At 31.3% G+C, this 21,767-nt stretch overlaps 1 protein-coding gene across 6 annotated transcripts in view; it reads right to left on the bottom strand.

Moving 5' to 3' along the window:
- Positions 1-21,767, bottom strand: part of Kibra (WW and C2 domain containing protein kibra) — a 210,092-nt gene that overhangs the window by 187,158 nt on the left and 1,167 nt on the right. For 2 of the 6 annotated variants that reach the window (XM_076320173.1, XM_076320171.1), the window contains exon 2: positions 21,182-21,410. In XM_076320173.1, coding sequence (XP_076176288.1) covers positions 21,182-21,332 — 151 coding nt within the window. In that variant the 5' untranslated portion in view covers positions 21,333-21,410. Of the gene's footprint in view, positions 1-21,181; positions 21,573-21,767 lie in introns of those variants that run through there. The other 4 variants (XM_076320170.1, XM_076320175.1, XM_076320168.1 and 1 more) reach the window with 2 other exon arrangements.

The raw sequence follows: 21,767 nt of genomic DNA, 5'->3' as shown, positions 1-21,767 counted from the left end.
TTAATATCACAAAATTGTGATTATTAAATTATTATTTACTCCACAATATGTTGTTTGTTTATACATTTTAGACAGAATTTCAATTTGGAATATTTTTTACTTTTGTTTATTATTTAATATTATTCAATTATTATATCATATTTCATTATTTAAAATTCTAATGCCACTGCCATATGTAAGATTATATATTTCAGAGATATAATAATGCTTTGAACGAAAACGTAAAACAAACGAAAATTAATTCTTATAAAATGATAAATTTTTTGTAAGTTTTACGAATTCTATTGTAAAATGTAAATTCACAATGCGTTTTTATAGTTTAGAAGGTAATTGAAAACGAACCGTTTGTTCCTTAGTTGTTCATACATTGCAGACTTACATTTTACAATGAAAATCGTAAAAAATTCAAAAAAAATTATTATTTTGTAAGATTTAATTTTCATTTATTACACACACACACGTGCGCGCGCGCGCACACACACACGCACATGAATTTGAAAATATTTAATACATTCGTGACCTTTCGTTGGATCACTGCATAATACAGATACTCCTATCTGTCGACATATCTCACGGACGAGTCACGAAAGTCATGATAAATAAAATGTTTAGAGACAGCCCAGGCAAACGTTGCTTGGTTAACACTGGAAGCCACTGAAGTGGAATAGGTAAATCTCATAACTTTATAACATGATATACATACATACTTCGAGCGCCAAAGTATATCGATGTGAGTCCTTTCAAGCTACCCTTACTGGTAATTTGTTTAAAGAAAAGGATCCTTAAATTATTTCAACTGGTCGTAAGAGTATATTATCGAAATATATTCAGTTAAATCTGTACGTTACAACTGAAAGGTGTAATTACGTCGCGACCTATGCGAAATTAGAGAATGTGAGGTTCGCTCAAGAGTGTTCTATTGCCTAACAGTAAATTATTGTACTATATGGTAATTATAAATACTGAACTGGAACTAAGAATCCGGTCTTGCAGCGTTTGACTCTTTAAAACTGAACTTCAAGTGGAACTGGTGTACTGGCGATAGCTGCCCTTTTTTTACCAAAAAATCTGTACGAAAAGTGGTGGGAAATTTACATTACTCTGACACAGTTTACTGGAAAAATTCCTATGACGTTATACCATATGTGTCCGGCTTGCGCTCCGGAGGTAGCGTCTTAGACTAAACATAAGCGTTCCAACTCCAAGGAGAATAACTTAAATAAAAATATACTCCCCTGTTTAAAATATTGCAATTGCTTTTATAATTATTATTTCGAAAAAAATATCAACGAAACAACTCAAAGATACAGGGTGTTCACCTACAGGTGAACATCGTTTTAAGGAATGATTCTACAACTAAGAGTAACACAAAAATAACGAGTGACGAAATTGCCTTGGTAGATGCTTCGATTTGAAGTTATGAACGATTAAAAAATCAGGTTAGATACACCTGACGCCCAGCTATTTACGAACCATCGGCGCGCGTGAGACAGGTCAGTCTGAACGCTTTCAGTGGCGATAGACGCTTGATGTAATGACCTTCACGGGTTAGATCACTTTGACGCGATGAAAAATTACTTATATTTTAAAATAACGACAGAAGAGAAGTAAACGTTTCATGGATACAAGTTTTTATGGCTTATTTTACAACGATACGAACCGTAAAAAGAAAGGTATTAATTTTATTTTAAATACTGTTTATTTAATTTTTAAACGGATTTCCGAAATCCTTTTTTTTTTTTTTTTTTTTTTTTTTTTAAGATAACTTGACGTTTCCTACCAAACGGGATTATCTGGAACAAAAATTCAAAAAATGCTTAAAACTAGGATACATTCTCTAGGCAGACCGATCAAATTTGTACAAAAAATTTGTACGTTTATATTTTCCGAAACGATTAAAAATTGGAAAAACATGAATCGTTAATGCCTAGTATATATTATACTAAAGATATATACAAAAATTTCAAGGTAATCGATAAATTAGATCTCGAGATATCTTGCACACCGTTTTTAAAAGCAGAGTTTCGAGAAAAACGCGTTTAAAGTTTTCGAACGTAATTTTTCATATGTTTTCTTCACTTACCACTAATCAGCCGTTCCTGCTTCGTACACATGGCCCAGTGCTTTAATTTGAGCCTCCAGTAACGCCGATCGAAGAGATCTACGAGCAACTCGACCTTCTTTCGTGCTTTCAAACGATCGTTTATTGCCTCTTTTAATTTTTTCTTCGTTAAGCGTTTTGCACAGTACAGGAACTATCTATCGGTCCTATTTTTACATCCATACATTGCATATTTAATAAGACACTAAAAAAGCCTCTGTTGACAATATTTGGGGCAATATCAGCAAGAATCTCGACAGTTGCATCGCTGCTGAATCAATTTTTCAGAGCCAAACACCAAATGGTATTATTGAAGCTCTCGTTTTGATTTTATGTGAATCCAGCCACACTGCGTTCTAATAATTGATCGCTGTTCAATTCCTCGTAAATGGGATTAACAGCTTTGAGTACATTTGCACGCAATGCCTATTTGTGGTTGTAATGTTGCAGATCATTGCTGGCTTTCGCCACTTGATAGCTGCACCAACTTCCGGTTCTGGTGAACAATCTTCACGTTGCGGATTCTTGTCCGTAGAACGTTTATGCTTTGGGGTAGCTAAAATTTCTTTTTATAGTTTCTTCATACTTTCCTTGAAATGTTTGCTCCTTCTCATCGCTAAGTCATAATAAGTATTTACATAGCTCGTCGATCAATTTTGCAGTCAACTTTCCTTTTCATCCAAATTCTTTTGTTTCTTTTTTTCTTTTTCTCAATCGAGCACTCGTTCGTTCTTGTACGTGCCCTACACACTCCTTTTTTATAATTAAAACATGATCACGGACGCGAAATTACAAGGGTTGTAACATTATGACACGCAGATGTACGAATCATCTACAGGCTTCTTATTTCTAAAAGTAATTTGTTCCAAAGGCTGGAACCTTTTGCAATTTATGTTTAAGACTTCAAACTACTATTTCGGATAAAAAGAATTCGATTTTTCCAAATTTCAAAATGGCCAATCCCCTTAACCATTTAACAGTCTAATAAATTGATGAAATGTGACAAAGTGCCTGCTTTTTTTTTTTTAGGGTCTAAATTCACTTTACTTATGATATAAAATATAAAAAATCATGTTTTATGCACACCTTTTTAATCATTACTTCGTATGTGGTAAACTTTGAAGTACGGGATTCAAAAACCTACATCGCTGTCCGAACAATTATTATTTATATCTAGTTTCTCTTCTAACATTTTTCTATCGGTTCGTTTTCAACAACATACTACATTGTCTTGATGGTTTTTCTTTGTTAGCAGTTGGTGACATAAAATCAATAAAATATCTTTCTACTGATCACAGTGGAGACAAAGTAACAGAAAGTCTACCTAATTTGTTGATGAATGTGTGATGCGATATTTTGATATCAGTGTTATGATTACTTGTACTTGAAATTGTAAATGAGTTCTTGATCCGCCTTCATTTTTATATAACACGAACGCATTCTACAACGCTTGATCTAAAAGATCGCCACGTCATCGTGCCCGAGTGTTGCTCGGAGTAAACGGTTAAAGGGTTAAACCTAACTTCTCGTGAAAATATAGAAGAAAGGGTGAACAACACTTCCAATAGATAATTTTGTTCTAAAAAATCACTCATACACGCCGTGATTGTCCCGTTCGCGATCGTCTACTAAACACACACTTATAGTACACCGCAATTATTTTACTCGCGAGTGTCCAGGTGTATTGCACACACCACGATTGTCCCGTTCGCGAGTTACCGCTAAGAAATCTTTTCAGCCATACACTATACTGTCCAATTAAATACACATGCACCACAATTATTTGACTAACGAGTGTCTATGTGTACTCGAACCGCGTTGGTCTCGTCCGTGAGTGTTGATTCTATACCCTGCGAGTTAAATGCGAATGAAACTGTTATTCAATTTTCAAGTATACTTCAATTAAAATGTATAAACTAGATCTGGAGACGAACGAATTTCAAACATCTGGAACTGTCGACGTCGTACACCGACACAAGACTAACAGATTCTGCATTCTCAATAAAAGTGATAGAAGTACGATTTTGTATTTCTTTAATCCAGAAATAGACAATGTATAGGAACAATACGATTTAATTCAAGAAAATAAAAAAACTCGAGTAATTTATAATTTTCAAATAAGTAAATATATTGAGGAATAAATTAAATTCGGTCGTATTATTTTCCTTCGAAAGAATTCAAATTTTAAATCCTATTGTAAGATTCTATTTATGCTAAGATTATCCATTTAGCTTTCAGTCTTTTTAAACTCCCGCCAACGGGAACGGAACAAATAGTGTAATCGATGGAAAATGTTATACGTTTTATAAATAGACTGCTTTTTCTATCTTAATTATAGTTTTCATAATAATTATAGTCTTAGTTTTAATTATAGTTTTATTCCAGCTTTCCTGAGTCTTTTTTTCTCTCTTTTTTTTTTTGTATTCTTTTTTTGAGCGTTTATTCTGTACAATGCGATGTACATATTATATACACGTAATATGCATTGCATTGACTTGCATTCTGAATGCATTCGCAGACGGAACAATCGCGGTGGATGTGTGTGCGTGTGTGAACGATGTGTTGCGTTTTGGAAGTGACATTTTTCATCTCTATTTGAAAATTTCGTCAAGTGAATTTGTATATGCCCTTCTAGATTCTCACGTGTAGCCAGATTTAACCCGTTTGCATCATCACATGGAATAATTCGCGTACAATAACTGTTGCTTATCACCAAGAGCGGAATATCCCATGTATAATTACTTATTAGTTGTCTACGTATTACTCGATTGTGTGGGAACATTTAATATTGAAAGGACGGCCAAGTAAATAAAATATAAAATTACTTTTAATCGTCAAGCGTAGAATAGTCCGTACGATCATTGAACAACCAAGAATTTTTGTTTGTCAATTGAAAATGTTCAATAACTTGTCATCTTTCGACTCGAACCTTTCATAAGAACCTGTAAAAGAAACTTGCTGCTGGTCTCCAAACTATTATTGTTTTTACGCAGTTTAATTTCGTTTAATTTCAATGAAAAGCTTGAAAGACTTTCGGTTGAGCATCTTCGATTCGTAAAGCAAGCTTCACATTTAAAACGAAAATGCAAACGGGTTAATGACGTACAACGTGACGCGTGTGCTTTTTCATCAATTGTGGCAAGAACCTAAGTATACTTTCTATATGGTAAATCTGTCGTTTGGTAACAGGTATTGAAAGACATCTTGACATTCCTGACTAACCTATCTCACGTGAGTAGATTGTCGTACGTCATGCACATCTAAACTGAATTTTTAATTTTTTTTTTTTGTAACATTAAAAAGAAATTTTTGTCGCAATTTCGCCATTCAATATCATTGTCTTATTCTGTCCTGTAAATCGTCCCTCAAGAGGTTCCTCATTTAATAGGAACTTAGATAAAACTTATCGAGCAATCTAGTACTATACTGTTCAATAAATTTTATCGAACGATAAAACTTATTGAACAACCTAGTATATGTGTACATCTTGTATGGCAGTTGAAAGACCGTTTTGACAAAATCGAGCCTTTATTTTATTAATTTTTATCCCTCTAGAGGAAAGTCGCCAGCTCCGGTACCAACTAAAAAGTCTGCCTCAAAGATAATTAATGCTTCTCAATGTACACACCAATTTACTTTATTATACAGTTAAAGGGAATAACCACGGTATTGATTTAATCGTTTAAAAATATATTCCTACAGTTTTATTTTGAAATTCGTTAAAATAACTCAGCTACGATAAATTGTCAAGAGCCCGTTAAATAAGTGAAACGTGCCCCTCCGGGAAATTTGAACGCATTTTCGAATTGATTGTCAAAATTTCTCAAACTTTTAATCGACTTCAAACTTTTACAGTGTATTCTTCGATAGACCACTTACCGTACAATCTTAACTTTCTCTCGTATTTTCTATTTGCTTTCATTTTATGTTAAAAATGTAACGAAGTTTTCTGTAGAAAGTGAAAAACTTTTAACTTTATACGACAGTCGTTTTGTTATCAATTATTATTTTACAGAAGGTCACGACAGAGCGATGACTATACTATTTTAGATTATAATGTCGGAAGTTCGGTATAGCCCGCACAACTGAAATGAAATCAGTCTTGCGTTTCCATTTTTCGTATGTTATTAAATCTAATAAAGTCTTTTTAACTCGGATATGTGTATTTTGAATTCATTGAAATTTATACACGTTATCCTCACGTATTCCCCATACACGATATATACGATAATCTTAAAATATTTACTATACTGTACGGTTTGTGTTAATTTCAATTAGGTATATGACATCGTTCGAATACTCTCGTGTGCCTGTGTATCTCAAACTAAAGCCGATTACACAAATTTGGTACCGAATATTCATCAAGCTGCTCCTCTCATTGTCAGATGTAAACTCCGTTCAAATTAACAAATGTTTGTTCACGGACATTGTACACAGACAGTTCGCGTACTATTGGGAAACAAGAAGATGAAACACTACCTACAAGTTAAACGACGCGAGAGACAAGGGAAATCAGACTTTTGGTTATTATTGATTAAGTCGAACGCGTCTTCTGCTCTTCGTCGCGTAACAAAGAAAACGAACGAAACGAAACGTGACAGAGTGAGATACAACAACAGTGAATGACATTGGCGTACACGTAAACTCAAAATATTAACCATTGTTACGTCTTCGAGCTCAACGTATGAATATGGAATGCCTGATTAGTGGGTTTGTAAAAGTTTAACACTAGATTTACCAACCAGTCAAAATGACTGGTTTCAACTGCTTTCATAATGAAATTTGCTTTATATTCCATAGAATGTTTTTCAAAGACGTCATGACTGCTTTATTCTACATATATGGTCAATTTTAAAAATTCCTCTTTTCCTTCAACAATTGGTTTTCTTTTAGATATGCATAAAGTATACCTTAATATTGAAAAATCTGTCGGTGTTAAAGAACTGGAGCTCACCAGATATATTTACCGATTTTTTACTACCTTTTTTGTCACATATTTCACCTGTACATTAATTTATACCGAGAGTTGTTACTACAATTTTTACTAATGTCTCTGAAGGTTTTCATCTGTTCCTTCGAGCATTAATTTCCAAGTTGTAAGGAATTGATTGTTGATTGTTTATTTAGAATCAAGTTAAGTTTTAATGAGAGAGATCTCTTATCTTTAATCGTGTAGGGGTAGATGCTATTAATATTGTGTAATAGTCATGTTACAAGTTTTAATGAGAGAGATCTCTTATCTTTAATCGTGTAGGGGTAGATGCTATTAATATTGTGTAATAGTCGTGTTACAAATTAAAATAAATGTCTATAATATTCTATAATTTGTAAATTTCTAAATTATCCTCTGATATCTGGAAATCGTACTTCTATGCAGCCCGATCGCCAAGAAACTAAAAAATGGGGAGAATGGGTGAAACAAGAGGTAAATTCCTTTTGCCCCTTGCATCGTTTAGCTTGTAGGTAGAGTTTCATCCTCTCGTTTCCCAATAGTACGTTATCCGTGGATAAACTGTGAACGAAGTAAAAATTTGGAGGCAGTCCGCGAATAAATGGTGGCTTGTATTTCGTCTTGCCCTGTCCGAATTGAAAACAAACTATTCGCAGACGTGTGTTCTGACGCAGTTGACCGACAGTTTGGTATACATTACTATAGACGATTTGTAGATAGAAAAGGGCGAAATAAAACGATGAAGAAACTCCGTGGATAAATATTCACCTGTATTTCGTTTTCCTTTGCGATGAAGACTTGTCCGAGGACAAGAGCCGAAGTTAATATTTATCATAGTGCATTCACAAGAGTTTGAAACTTGAGAATATAAACGTTGACGTCATCGTGGGGGAAGAGTCGAAACGTTTAGGGCATTCGGTATCGAGAGATCGTAGAGAGCAGTACGTGGCAATATATTCTATTGCATAATTATCAATATGTAAACCAATGAGAAAACATTGTCATTTATTGAAGACTTACATATAAATGAATATCTCTGGAAGGTTTCGTTTGTTACTAGCAAAGAACCGAAATGAAAAGACGCGAAATTAGAGAAATGAAACAAAAAAATAAACAATTCGCGAAGTCAATTTCATAGTGAACACAAAAAAGTAGTGAATATTAAAAGTGGATCATCGTCGAAAACATCTTCGTGGAACTCAAAGGAAGCTTGTTCAATCAAAAGGTTGAATATTATCAATATTCAATATTATTATATTCAAAATCAAAACCAGTTCAAAATCAGTTGAATATTATTATATTCAAATCAAATGATTTGAATATTATCACAATATCTTGTGAATCAAAATACTGAAGTACTTGTGTATTATTAAGAAGTTTATTTTTTATAAATCAATTTTACTTTAGTTTTACGAAATAAGAAGTATTAATATTGTCGTTGTTTAATTTTGATATATATAATTCTGTCAACCTACAAATGTTAGGAGAAACAAAAAGAGGACAGAAATGAGTATAGAAATGGAAGTTACGAAATGTTTGAAGAAATTAATCGAGTAGTTTTCAAAGAGACGATTTCTCCACAAAAGGAGATAATTGCTATCGCACAATATCATATAGAGAAGAATTAAAATACACACACGTATATAACACATACAACGCTCCAAACACAAACGACTGCTAGTATTTACACCAATGCCATCACCATCGCCATCAAATTTAGAATATTCGTATTGGTAATACAGAAATTCATATTGATAACTCTCTCAAGTGTAAGGATAATTTTGTTTCTAATGCACTTATATGTACACCAAACATGTATAGATAAACCTACGTGTATTTTATCAAAATGTTTCATTTTTTTTTTCTTACCTGAAGAAAATCCTTCAAAACATTAATAAGAGCTTCGCACAGGTATAATTTCTGATATTAAATGTTTCGATACATGAAATGTGTGAGTCTTCTGTAACCAGGTACCTCGGAGTTATAATCAATCATATGAAAGCAGAAATTGTTCCTTCTTCTCTATTAATAACCTCTTTTATTGATAATAAAATTTCAAAATCACTTTTAGATATTCTAACAAAATTTCAAAATCCAGAAGCATCATCAAAGTTTAATTCCCGAAGGAGATTTTCTCCATATTGATGATTCTTTTCTAAGTATGTCTCCACATTGTTTTTCTTTCCTTTTTTCCGCAAGCGTAATAAAACTATGTATGCACCAACTGCAACAGTAACCTCGTCTACGGTCAAAAACATACCGAGATATTGTTCGACTTCTTCGACGATAAACTGTCGCATTCGGTTCGGCAAGGTTTATTGAATTCTCAACTGTGGGACGCAGAGCATGGAAGGAAATGACCGTGGACAGTTTGCAAACAATGTCCTAGATGTGGACGCATGACATTGTCTGTCGACTGTCTGCAAACACTGTCAAGCAATTTCTCAGACAGTTGGCAGACAATGTTCGTGGACAGTCCACCGACAATTGTCTGTCAATCTGGACAGGACTGTACGCACTTAGACGTGCTGTAACGGCTCAGTCATTGTTAGAGCGAGCCGCGACTTTATCTTCGATACGTGAGTAACGGTCTTTCCTCGGATTACTAATTAGTCACCAAAGTAAAAAGATATAATTTTTAGATCCTTCGCTTTATCATTAAGAAATACTTTAATTGTCGAAAATGATACCGAACACGGGTATATTTGTAACAATGATTGTAACATAAGGAGGACTGCATGCTTTCGAGGGCGCATGGTCCTGAGAACCGCACATTATTCGAAATAACGTCGAAATAAATCCGTGGATACTTTGGAAATGATGTTATTATAAATCTTTAACATAAAATGTTACACATTTAAGAAAAAATTACTGAATGTTTTATTGAAAAGTTGTAATGTTAGTACATCGATGACGGTATGCTTTGATAAGCATACAGCCTGAATTCTCACGTATTTTTTAAATTATTTAATAAATGATCGATAACATTCAAAAGAGTGTATAGTATTTAACAAGTAAAATATTTTATTAAAAATCAATGAACATATTTTAAGATACTTCTAGTAATGTTTTTTAATGTAATATGCTTGAAAACAATTTCCCCGATGGACAAGTGCTAAGTAAAAGTCAAATATATTGTACGTTACGATTCCTTTTGTTTGCAGTACATACGCTACAATTGTCCGACTCTTTGGATATTTTTGTTTTTTAGTGCTAACGATTTGTTCTAAAATATGCTGCTGCATATTCTCAGACAATCTTCCTACTGGATCGGCATAAGAAGCACGTTGAATTACATCTTCTTCGTTTGCTTCAGAATCATCCCTTGCTCAATTTTTCGCCAATTAAAGTAAAAAATCTTTATACTTCACTCTCTTCGTAGTGTTCAACTTTTTATATACTATGAATGAATTGAATAATGCACAGTTTATTATCCAAAACACCACTTTCTTCGACCACTTGATTGTTTTAACAGTATTGAATAGCAGGACAAATTGAACTGCTCTATCCACTCCCTCCATGGAAGTATTATATTTGTCGATACAAACATAATGTGTTTTTATAGTACAATTTTGATACGTTTTATCAAATGTGTCAGTATCATGAATTGTCGAAATCGTATGTACTAGTCGGGTATCCTATAGTAGTGCTATGTTAAACTGAAAATGAAACTAAAAAATATCAATTGAGAATTTAAAGTTTCTTTATCTTTTTATTTATTGAGATTTTGACTTCTCCCTGGTTTCTACTATAACTATATCCTTCCTAATGAAAATACTTTCTCACCCTCTATTTCTGATTGGCTGATTGACTGGAATCGTGGAATCTAATGGAGCATCTTTATTATAAGAGCCATTAAAGAAGAAACTGCAACTCCAATAATTCTTAATATTTCTGGATGAAAAAAATACTGTACGTAATTATAAAATGGATAAGCACAACGGTCTAAACAGCAATACTCCTTCAATGTGGAGTCATTTACAGACAACGAGTAGGATATACTCGAAATTCAGCAAACACCGACTCTTAACCGCTCATATAATATATTATATTCGGGGAGTGCCGAATATTTGCTATTTGAGTTGAGAAATTGTAGTTTCTAGAAACATTGTGACATTCGCAAAGCCTAGAGACACCAACGTGCCTTCGTCCGAAACTTCAAAGCAAGTTCGGATTCGTATTGATGTGAAAGTCACTGATACAAACGAAAAGCTTTTATATTGCTGATTATACATATTTTCGTAAGAGAATTATCTATAGGTTGTCGGGATACCCTCAATGAAAATAAATTCAAAGGCGACCTCGTTCGAGCTGTTTTCAATTATATGCAATTAAAAGTTTTTCAGAAATTATTCGAAGAACGTATCATTGAAAATATATCGAATACGGTTGCGGTTTGTTTCATTTTAATCGGTAAAACCCTTGCCAATCCATTAATAATAAAAATATAAGAACTTTTAATCTACGTTAGTGGTAATCACACCGATATGCATAAGGCATCGTATTGAAGTTATGACCGGCTGGTTTGCGTTTTCGCGACTGTTACAGTTATGCGAGATCTTTAATATAAACTATCTTATGTGATAATTGCCAATAAGGCAGTGCAACAACCGTTCTTCTTCCTGTCATTTTTTTTTTTCAGACTTTATTTTCGTTATTCAGAAAAGGAATGTCAGAAATGACTCTTATCGATTTTAATAAAATTTGGCAGGTCCCTTTTTTTTTATATATACAACAATCATAACGCAAATGGTTTAACCAGTTATGAACTAAATAAGTGTAAAGTTTAGGAAAATCGCTTAGCCAAGTATATTTAAATAGTAAAGCATTCCTCACTGCTAATATTTTTTTTTTTTTTTGTTCTTTTTATTGATTCTATGAGGAATTTTACAAAAATTTTGATACAGACACGGAATAAAATTGTTTTGCTTATACCTCAAACTATGTATATCTTTATTACTTTCGCCTATTTATAACTTGCTGACCATTGGCAGCTATAATTCCGGTTACGATTGTTGTATATGTAAACTTATAAGTTTATCAAGTTTCGTTAAAATCGATGAGAATCACTTGACATTCCCCCTATCGGTCATATTTTAGAATTAATTCGCTGCAACCCAAGACTGCTGGTATTTCATGTTGCAAATGCATTGTCGAAACGAGAAATACAAAATTCGAACATTTTTTATTTTATAATTATAAAAATATTTCAATAGAAATATTGAGATTCTTACGAAGAAAATGATAAAAAATATGATTGTACTTGAATGTTATTTTGTAGTGATTAATTTGCAACGTCTATTTAATTGAACAACTAAATTTCTATTTGTTCATTGTCAGATATTTTAATTCGATAGTTCAAATTATTGGTAAGTGTATCTTCAATGGATTGGTAATGTTGTCCCGTCAGAAATAAATTCAAACACAAGCTTAGTTAGACTACTTTTAATTGTGTACAATTAAAAGTTTCTCGGAACGGTTTCGTATCGTTCAACGAAAAATAGTCCGAATACGATCGTATTCCATCGATAATATCACGAAAATATTACAATGAGAAATATAAGTTATTATATCTAATAGCTCGGTGACCGAGCACCTGTAATACGAGATACGCTCGCTTTTGGTATATCTCGTCCACTCTTCTTGTCAGACAGTTTTCACGTAACTGGGTCTCAGCTTGGGACACGAAAGGTTGATTTCAAAAACGAATTCGCTACCACCTACCCTTAAAACGTTTCGAGAGAACCCGAAAGTGTACGTTTTAACACGAACTGAGTGTATTATTATAAAAATTTAAGTATTATATGTAGTTACAATTTAGTTGAGAGTTAAGAGAAAAAAATACGTTGTTTTATCCCAATACATTTCTCGCTTTTTTCTTGTCAAAAGTGCGAGTGAGTCAATGGAACTGAAGGCGGGCAAAAAATGATACGTGACAAACAAAAACATTATTGCACGCAAAGAACAGAGTATCAGGCGTTTGAAAGACGAAGGCAAAGCATTAATGCTGCATCCTTCCGGTATGATTTCCTCTTCCTCTCTCTTTTACAAACCAGAAATGCATAAAAACTTTTATCAAATCAAGTTTTCAACGAACAAATACTATAGTATACATTATTATAAAATTTAGTACATTCGCAATAAACGTGTGTCCGTATTATTCCTTACTTTCTTTTTTATGGAAAAAATAATAATAATAAAATAAATAAAAATATCTGAAAATATTATCCGCAAATAGTTTGTCATTCTAATATGGATCTATTTCTATTTATTCTTTTCTTTTAAAATTTACAAGGATTACACATAACTATTTAAATAATACTATAATGGCAAACAAATGATTACAATTGTTTGGTTCGAATGGATGTCACAGACTGAGAATGAGTTTTCATCGTTACAAAGTTCTTAATGAAAAAATCTAACAAAGAGATAGATGGAGACAAACGAATCTGGAAGAAAATGAAGATAAGTGAAATTTTTATTATAGCAAAGGAATATAAGATTTCAGCACCATAAACGACCGTTCATCGTACGCGAGCGAATGATGCTTCCGGTTGTTAAATAGTATTTTTAATTATGTTTATAATAAAAAGTATTCGTACAATGAATAATTTCAAATGAAACTTTCCCAATAAACTTCTTTAATACATACAATACAATTTGTACATACTTTTATAAATATCTAGAATATATTTCATACAAAAATATCATAGATATTCGAATAATTTTCGAAAAAAGTTAAGAAAATGTAATAGGCAAAAGTAGCTCCATAAAAAGTACTTTTACAACTCTTGAGTAGGAATGTAATTTATGTTGTAAACAAAAAACGATCACCGGTGGGCACTCTAGCAATGACAGTGCATTTGAAACTATTATATTATTTCGATTAGTATTTAAAATTAAACTCTATTAGCAACTACAAGAGCATAATAGATCGAAAAGGCATAGAAAATACCGTGAAAGAAAGGAAAATAATCACAAATTTACAAAATTAATGTAAAAGTCTTATGAAAATATCTCGATTCGTGAATAGATCGCTATACGTATATCAATATACATATAGATCGCGTAAAACAGTGAAAAATAATTTTACAAGAGGACATCCCCGAAAAATTAGCGAAGATAACAAACAAATTCTGATTCACATAGTTAAAACAAAATCCTAAAATAATTGCGTGCAAAATTGTAAATCAATTTAATCATTTTATAAATACTGATATTTCAACTAGTTTTGTAAGAAATTTTCTACGAAAACATAATTGTCATGGGAGAATAGCAGACAGAAAATATTTCATCAATGACCAAATTAGGAAAAAGAGAGATTCGCGAAAGCTTGGGGAAATAAAATCATGAACACTGCTAAAATCACACAATTTTTGAAGATGAATGTTCCTTCGTTATCTTCGGTTCCGATGGACATTGTATTATATGGAAAAAAAAAATCAAGAATATAATGTCCAGTACATTTTATAGATAGGATAACAAACCACTATACGTATATTGACATTTTGAAAACACATCTTCATACCAATGCAGAAAATATGGAACTCAAAAGTAATATAACAATTACTTGCACGGTGCTTACAATACTAGAATGTGAATTCCTTGTAATACACAATTATATTATATGAAAACCTCTCCAGAGTTACCGAACATCAATCCCATTGAGCACTTATAGAATCATTTAGACAAAAATTATTCGAATGCATTGTATTTCTTTAAAAGAAACATAAAAAAATTAAATGCATTAAAAGAAGAATAGTATAGAATTACACCAGATATGACATCCAAATTGGTTAATTCAATGCCGAAGAACTGTGAGATCATTATACAGGCAAAAGGAAATCCTACCAAATATTAATTCCTTTGTTATATTTAAAAATGAGCAATTACTAAATGTGTAAATGCTTTTACGCGGTTATATCTAGCTATTATGGATTTTTTTCGAAAATTAGTCAAATAACTATGATATATTTTTATCAAATTAAATCTAGACAGTTATAAAAGTATAATATGTGCAAATTGATCGTATTAGAAAACTTTATTCGTAAATCGAATTATACAAAGTTTCAATTTGAAATTACTCGCTGTATGAATACTTTTTACACTCACTGTATATCTCCGGTATATAATGTGCTAAAATTTAGTAATTTGAAAATGTGTTTGTAAAATTTTATGCCAAAATTCGACAAAATGACAAAATTACAGTAATTCAAAACAGTACTATAAACACAGATAAGAATCCAGACGCGCGAAATTCACAGCTTGCAAAAATAAATATTACAATATATAAACGAAAAAGTTCTAGAGATTATTCGATCAATATATAAAGATCTCTTAAACAAATTTTTAGATACATATAGGCATGTATATACAATAATAATGAAAGTTTAAATACATTAATTTTGAAAGAAGTACACTTCTTTTAACAATTTGCATATTTAATGATGGATTTTATTTAATTACAGGAACATTATTTTTAATGAAAATTAGAAATCTAAAACACGGACGTGTAACGCATCAAGAGTTGCGAGAATAACTTACAAATTTGAAAAACATTTTACACGAACTTTATGTGAACGAAAGGGATCCTTTGTGGAACAAAAATAGCAGGTTAAAGCTACATATAAATATACTGTTATATATATTGAAAGTAAACGTAAAACTTTAAACGTATTTTTTTCAAAATCCTGTTTTTCAAATTCACTACCACAATATTTTTCAAATAAACTGATAAATGAAGTTAAGTTATGCATACATATAAAGTAAACGCTACTATATATGTATATATGTAGGTCCTACCAGGTTTAAGTTCGTATCAGCAATAGTTTTTTTTATGGTTCCTAAAAATCGAAAAATTTATTAAAAAGTCGATTTTTTTACAAGGCCAAATTTTTATTCTGCCACGAGTTATATCCATGCTTACATATAAGAAGGTTTTTTTTAATTCTTCTATGTCAAGTGAAAAGATTGAGACTAATCGTGGAAGCCATAGAGATAAAATTATTTTGAGAAACTATAAACTTTTTACACAATTATCAATGGATCAGTAATATATATTCTGTACAACTGTTAGTCAGTTTGTATTTAATTATGTCTAGTTTAGATATACCTGTATGAATATTCGGCTTTACATAATAAAGATTTGTTTAGATTGTAACACTGTGGTTTTCTTACAATGTTCTTCGTATCAAAAATATTTAACGTTAAAACAATTTTTTCCCCATTATTATACAAATTATGTTGAACAATTTTACATAGTCCCGCATTTTTACACCTGCCGTATTAATTCCTCCCATTGGACGATGGTATCCTCCAAGGACGCCAAATCGGAAAGAATGTAAGTGCACAAATACAATCACTTGTATTATAATAGAAAAAAATCCGAATTTTAAAATATCTTTATTTCATATTCTAGGAGAATTTATGGGGAAATCCACTAATATTTTAAGAATATTAATAATTTTTAACATATTATTTAGACAAGTGGGTACTTATGAAAATTAATTCTGTAACTATGTAGTTTCATCGTTCAAAAACGCACTTTCATAATTACACATTTAAACTTTTTCTCTAAACTTAGTAAAAATTTTCAATAGATTATGAATTAAATAAATGTTTCGCTTTCGTAGGTATTTCGAAGAACTAAATTTCCGATATTCTAAGAACATCTTGTAGTAGATGACCGAAATGTTGAAACATATTTTTAGGACATTCAGAATTAAATACATAGGGTAGTAATTTTTATAATGGCCATGAGCTATTTATACAAAAGTATAAATTCAACACTCCTGCAAAATGTTTAAAGTTAAAACCCAAATATCGCTGTCTATCATTTATATATTATATTTAATTGATAATAAAAAATAATTGGATTTTTATTATATTCGGTTGATCTTGGGTAAGCTATTCAATTGCAATTTCGTACCGTGCGATTGAATATGATCACTGATATCTTATATGTATGTACTGTACATCGAATAGCGAGTGACAGATTTCCTAACCTCAATCTATCAAAAGAACCGCATACGGTCAAAAAAAATCATACTATTCTATTTTTACATAAAGTTGACATAAGCGTTAATAGGTATTGTGTGAGTGTTTATGATAAGATTCTTTTTTTAAACTCAAATTTGTTAGTTAATTAATGGTCTTTTGTCATAAAATTTTCCATAGGCTTCGATGGCCAAAATAATTTAGTAGCTAGTAGTTTGTTTTTTGTTGTCAGGGAGGTTTTCTCGTGTAGTATAAACGTATACTTATTTATTAGACGTGAATAAGTAATTTTCTTTAATTGTTAATTACTTTTACGCGGTTCTCTTTAAGGTGATGGCACGCATTAGGACGATATCAGGTCAGTTCTCAGTCGTATTATTTTAAATAAATTGTAAATATATGTATCTTTCCTAAATGTATGTAATTTACTGTAAAAATAATAAAATCTGCTACACACTATATCATATGACATCCGAATACACGACTTTAAATGGATAAAAAATGACCTACTTCTCCATCCGACCGTCCCATATAAAACTGTTAAAGCGTTTCATTTCGTAATTTTAAACATTCGAAAAATATTTCTTATATGCCTTTTAAGATATTATCATAGCGTTTTTTAAAACTCTAAACGTTCACAAAAAGTATAAAGAATATTACTATTGGACATGCGGAAAATGTTCCGTGGATGTTGATACAACACATCTTCAGGACGTCTCACTTTGTAAACTGAACCTTCCTACGAAGACATTTAAAGAGCTCAACAAGGACGTACAGAACACATGTAGATCGTTGGGGTTGTCCTCTTAACGTACAACACGTCCGGAACGTACAATAGCGGTGTTTGTGCTATTTGGGTTAATATCTTGATGACCATCCAATCTAAGAAAGTACAGTTTTACACAACTTAGAGTCTCAAAACTACTAACAAATTCTGCGAGTGTGCAAACAATCAATGACTATTGTATCAAATTTTCTACGATTCGGCATTGAATAGTCCATTCATAATAAACTTTATAAAAAAAATTGCCAACTCTCTAAACAACAAACGCTCTTAAGTATTACTAGTAGTCGTAATACTGTTCGTCATAATATTATAAAATTAGTATAAATTAAGTAGTCACAAATCAACATACTTTTTTCGTTCTTTAGAAATTTATTCAAAGTTTTATTCTTATACGTATGGACCATACGCGAGTTAAGAAGAGTTATAATATTGATCTTTTTATATTTTTGAATCAATTGAATTTAATGAATTAAAATTTGCGCAAATGTATTACCTCGTTTTACAAATGCGATAAAAATACAACAAGACATTTGTATTCGTTAAATTTCAATTTGAGGTGTCATGGTATTTCATAATGTATTAAAGTACCTTGCGTATACTTACGAAATTATCAATGGATAATTAAGGTGTTATCTACAAGAAAGATGTGAGAGCAAAAATGCTACTTTTGTGAAAACAACCTTCAGAGAATTGAAAATAATTTATTTAGATATTAGCGAATTATTATTCATCAAATTGTTGTTAATAAAAGAATATAGATCCTAATTTTCATTTGTAAAAAAGAAATATTTATAACAACGTTATAACATTAAAATATCAGTTAAAATTCAAACTGTGCTCCATGTCCCTATTTTTCGTGCAATCTCTTTGATTTTGTTTTTGTTTTTAGAGAAATATATTTTATCTACTTTTGACATTATAAAACTACATTAATATGTTAAATAATGACATTGTATTAATAATACATCTATTGAATTAGTAAAAATACCACAGAATTTACAATAAAGATATTATTAATAATTTATTACAAGTAATTATTAAAACGTGCAAAAACGGTCAGCGTATTGAGTAGATGATAATAATCGAAGCGACCAAAATGTTCTAATTTTCTTTCATTTTAAAGATATTGAAATGAAACTTGGAGAAAATGTCTCTACTTCTTAAAATATAGATTGTATTGAACTGTTGTGCGCAATAATCTTTTTGCAAATAACACCTCAATTTTCTTGATATTTAATAAATAAAATCAACAATCAATACATTTGTGTTATTGAAAATAATCCAATAATTAATATATCCTTTATGAACAAATAAGGAACTATTTATTAATATAACATTACATAATTAATGTAGGATTATGTGATGCGTTGATTTTGATTTAATCGTTAGAAAATATTTGAAAAATAAAAACACATTTAGAAATAAAATAAAAAAATTACGATATTTATATATTACGAATCATCTTCCAAGCATATTATTCAAACTCTCACTTAAATAAAAAACAAATAAGAAGAAAACAAGTTAGAAAGATAAAGTGAAAAAATTTTCTTAAATATAAATGGCGAGCAGATGCCACACATTGCAATGTATATATGTATATAGCTGTAATGGTGAACCTGCTTGAAAGGAGTGCATGTTGTAAATTTAATTTAAATCTCCGAAAAGAAAGCAGAGCAGCAAATGAGACAGGTCAAAAAAACAAAATTTTAAGGTTTCAAGAAAAGAAAATCGGTACGCGGAACAAATATAAGTCTGTAGTTAGCACATGAAATGTGCGAATGAAAGCAGGAATAAATAAGGATTAAGTATTCTACACTCAAATTGTCGAATCATAATTCTATTGAAAAACAAGTATCAATTATATAATGTTTATTCCAAAATGTATATCAATATATAACTCTAAATAGAGTATTTATCAATCCTATTCTCTACTTATCCCATATTTAAAATATTACGTTGGTAAATTATACTAGTATTTGAATTTTTAATTAAATATATTTCAGAAACGTGTTCCTGATTATTTCTGTCTATTTATACAGAAATAATAATTAGTAAAACAAAATTACTGTTTTGTTTCTAAAGAGAATATAAAAAGATATTTATTTTTATATTTTATATTTATACATATTTAAAAAGAGGTCTTAGTAACGACGTCTTAAGGCGACATAAAAATCGAAAGAGTAATACCCTTCTAAGAGACTATTTTTAGGTACCGGTCGTTTGAATGTATGTTACATACCGGTTAGCTCCGTAAGATGGTTCTCACTAACGCTACGGTCCACGGCTACGCATACATGTTAATCTAGGCAACGCGACACGTGGAACGATATCCATGCAAGCAAGTTTTAAAATAAGATTTTATTCTTTTACATAATGAAAATAAACGCCATCTGTCAATCCTACCATAAGGACGACGTATAAATATTTTGGTAATTTTTTCGATAAATGGACGAAAATATTTCGTCGTACTTCCACTTTAAAGATACAATTGCTGTACATTACATTAAACTAATAATGCCATTGTTTGCTATAAATGGTTATTTTGCATTTACTTTTTTAATTGTAAGATTTATTTTTATTTGCTTTTAATTGAAGTTTGTCAGAATTACTAATACATACACTGACCAATTCTAAGAAAAAAGTAACATTTCAATTTTTACACGACTTAATATATTTTGAAATTGAGTTTTCAAGTTACGTAGTTGCGTACACCAATGTAAAATTCATGTGTACATTGATATGTATAAAAATCGTAATATTTACTGTTCAGTATATAAATTATGTCTTTAAATAACTATAATGTTCATTAATATCATTAATTCATTACAATGCTAACGTACAAGCAAAATAAATTTACTTGATTACAACTAAATCAATACTACATTCAAAGTTCAAAATTCGTTTCTTTCATTTAAAATATGTTATCATTAAAACATAACAAAAATATAGTTTTTACATTTAGAATTTAAAAGAATGAATAGTTTTGTTTTCGAATTGACCCTGATCACCAGATATCTTGAGTTTTTCACCGAGAGCGCAGCGGCCCTGGCGACTGGAATGCGGGCGCGGCGAGTCGATGTTGAATGTACGCATGCATACACGTAGTGCATACACACATTTGAGAAACTTAAGGAGCTCTCACACGAGGGTAATGTAACGTCAGAAATATTTCGCGTTCCGGTTTATGCGTGCCTTCAAGTATTCGCTTTATCGCGATAACACGCTGCATTAATTCGCAACAAATAATAATTTTTAAAAACCAAGAATTGCGTGTGGAGAACTCACGTTTCGTTAATTTAACACGCGCACACATGCACAACAAACATATACGTATGAAATGGCATACCTGTCTCTAGGATCAATCCACGTTGTTTTTCTTGTGTTGTGATCGATGAAATACACTTTTCCATCAAAGTCTTGCGCGACGTCCCACCCTTCCGGAAGCGGTATCTCCCCATTCCGTCTCCTTGGCATATTTCACTGCGCTCTAAATCCATCCAAAATTCTCTATCACCGACCAGTCGACAGGCACATATCCGTGCGCGCGAGCACACATTACTCGTGCCATATACACGCTGTATTGATATAAGAGAAAGAAAGATAGCCGGCGTAAGAGAGATACAGAGGATCATTCGAGTGGTAAAAAGAAGGAACGCAATAGCAACACACACTGGCGTACAGTGGAATGGAGATAGAAAGGATGATTGCACATCACACACGCACATATGTGTACACTATATATCTACACATAGAGTGTACATAATTCAGTGAAGAGTGTACATTATACACTATAATATATATATTATATATGCATATATGTATGTATATATATGTACATATGAGTGTATATAAATATATATATATTATATAATATATATATATATGTATATAATATGTATGTATACTCCCTCTCGCTCTCTCTCTTTCTCGCG

The sequence above is a fragment of the Ptiloglossa arizonensis genome, chromosome 9 (assembly GCF_051014685.1).
Source record: "Ptiloglossa arizonensis isolate GNS036 chromosome 9, iyPtiAriz1_principal, whole genome shotgun sequence".
NCBI classification, from domain to species: Eukaryota; Metazoa; Arthropoda; class Insecta; order Hymenoptera; family Colletidae; genus Ptiloglossa; species Ptiloglossa arizonensis.
Note: the sequence above shows the minus strand (reverse complement) of the source record. Positions and strands in the feature narration are given on the sequence as shown.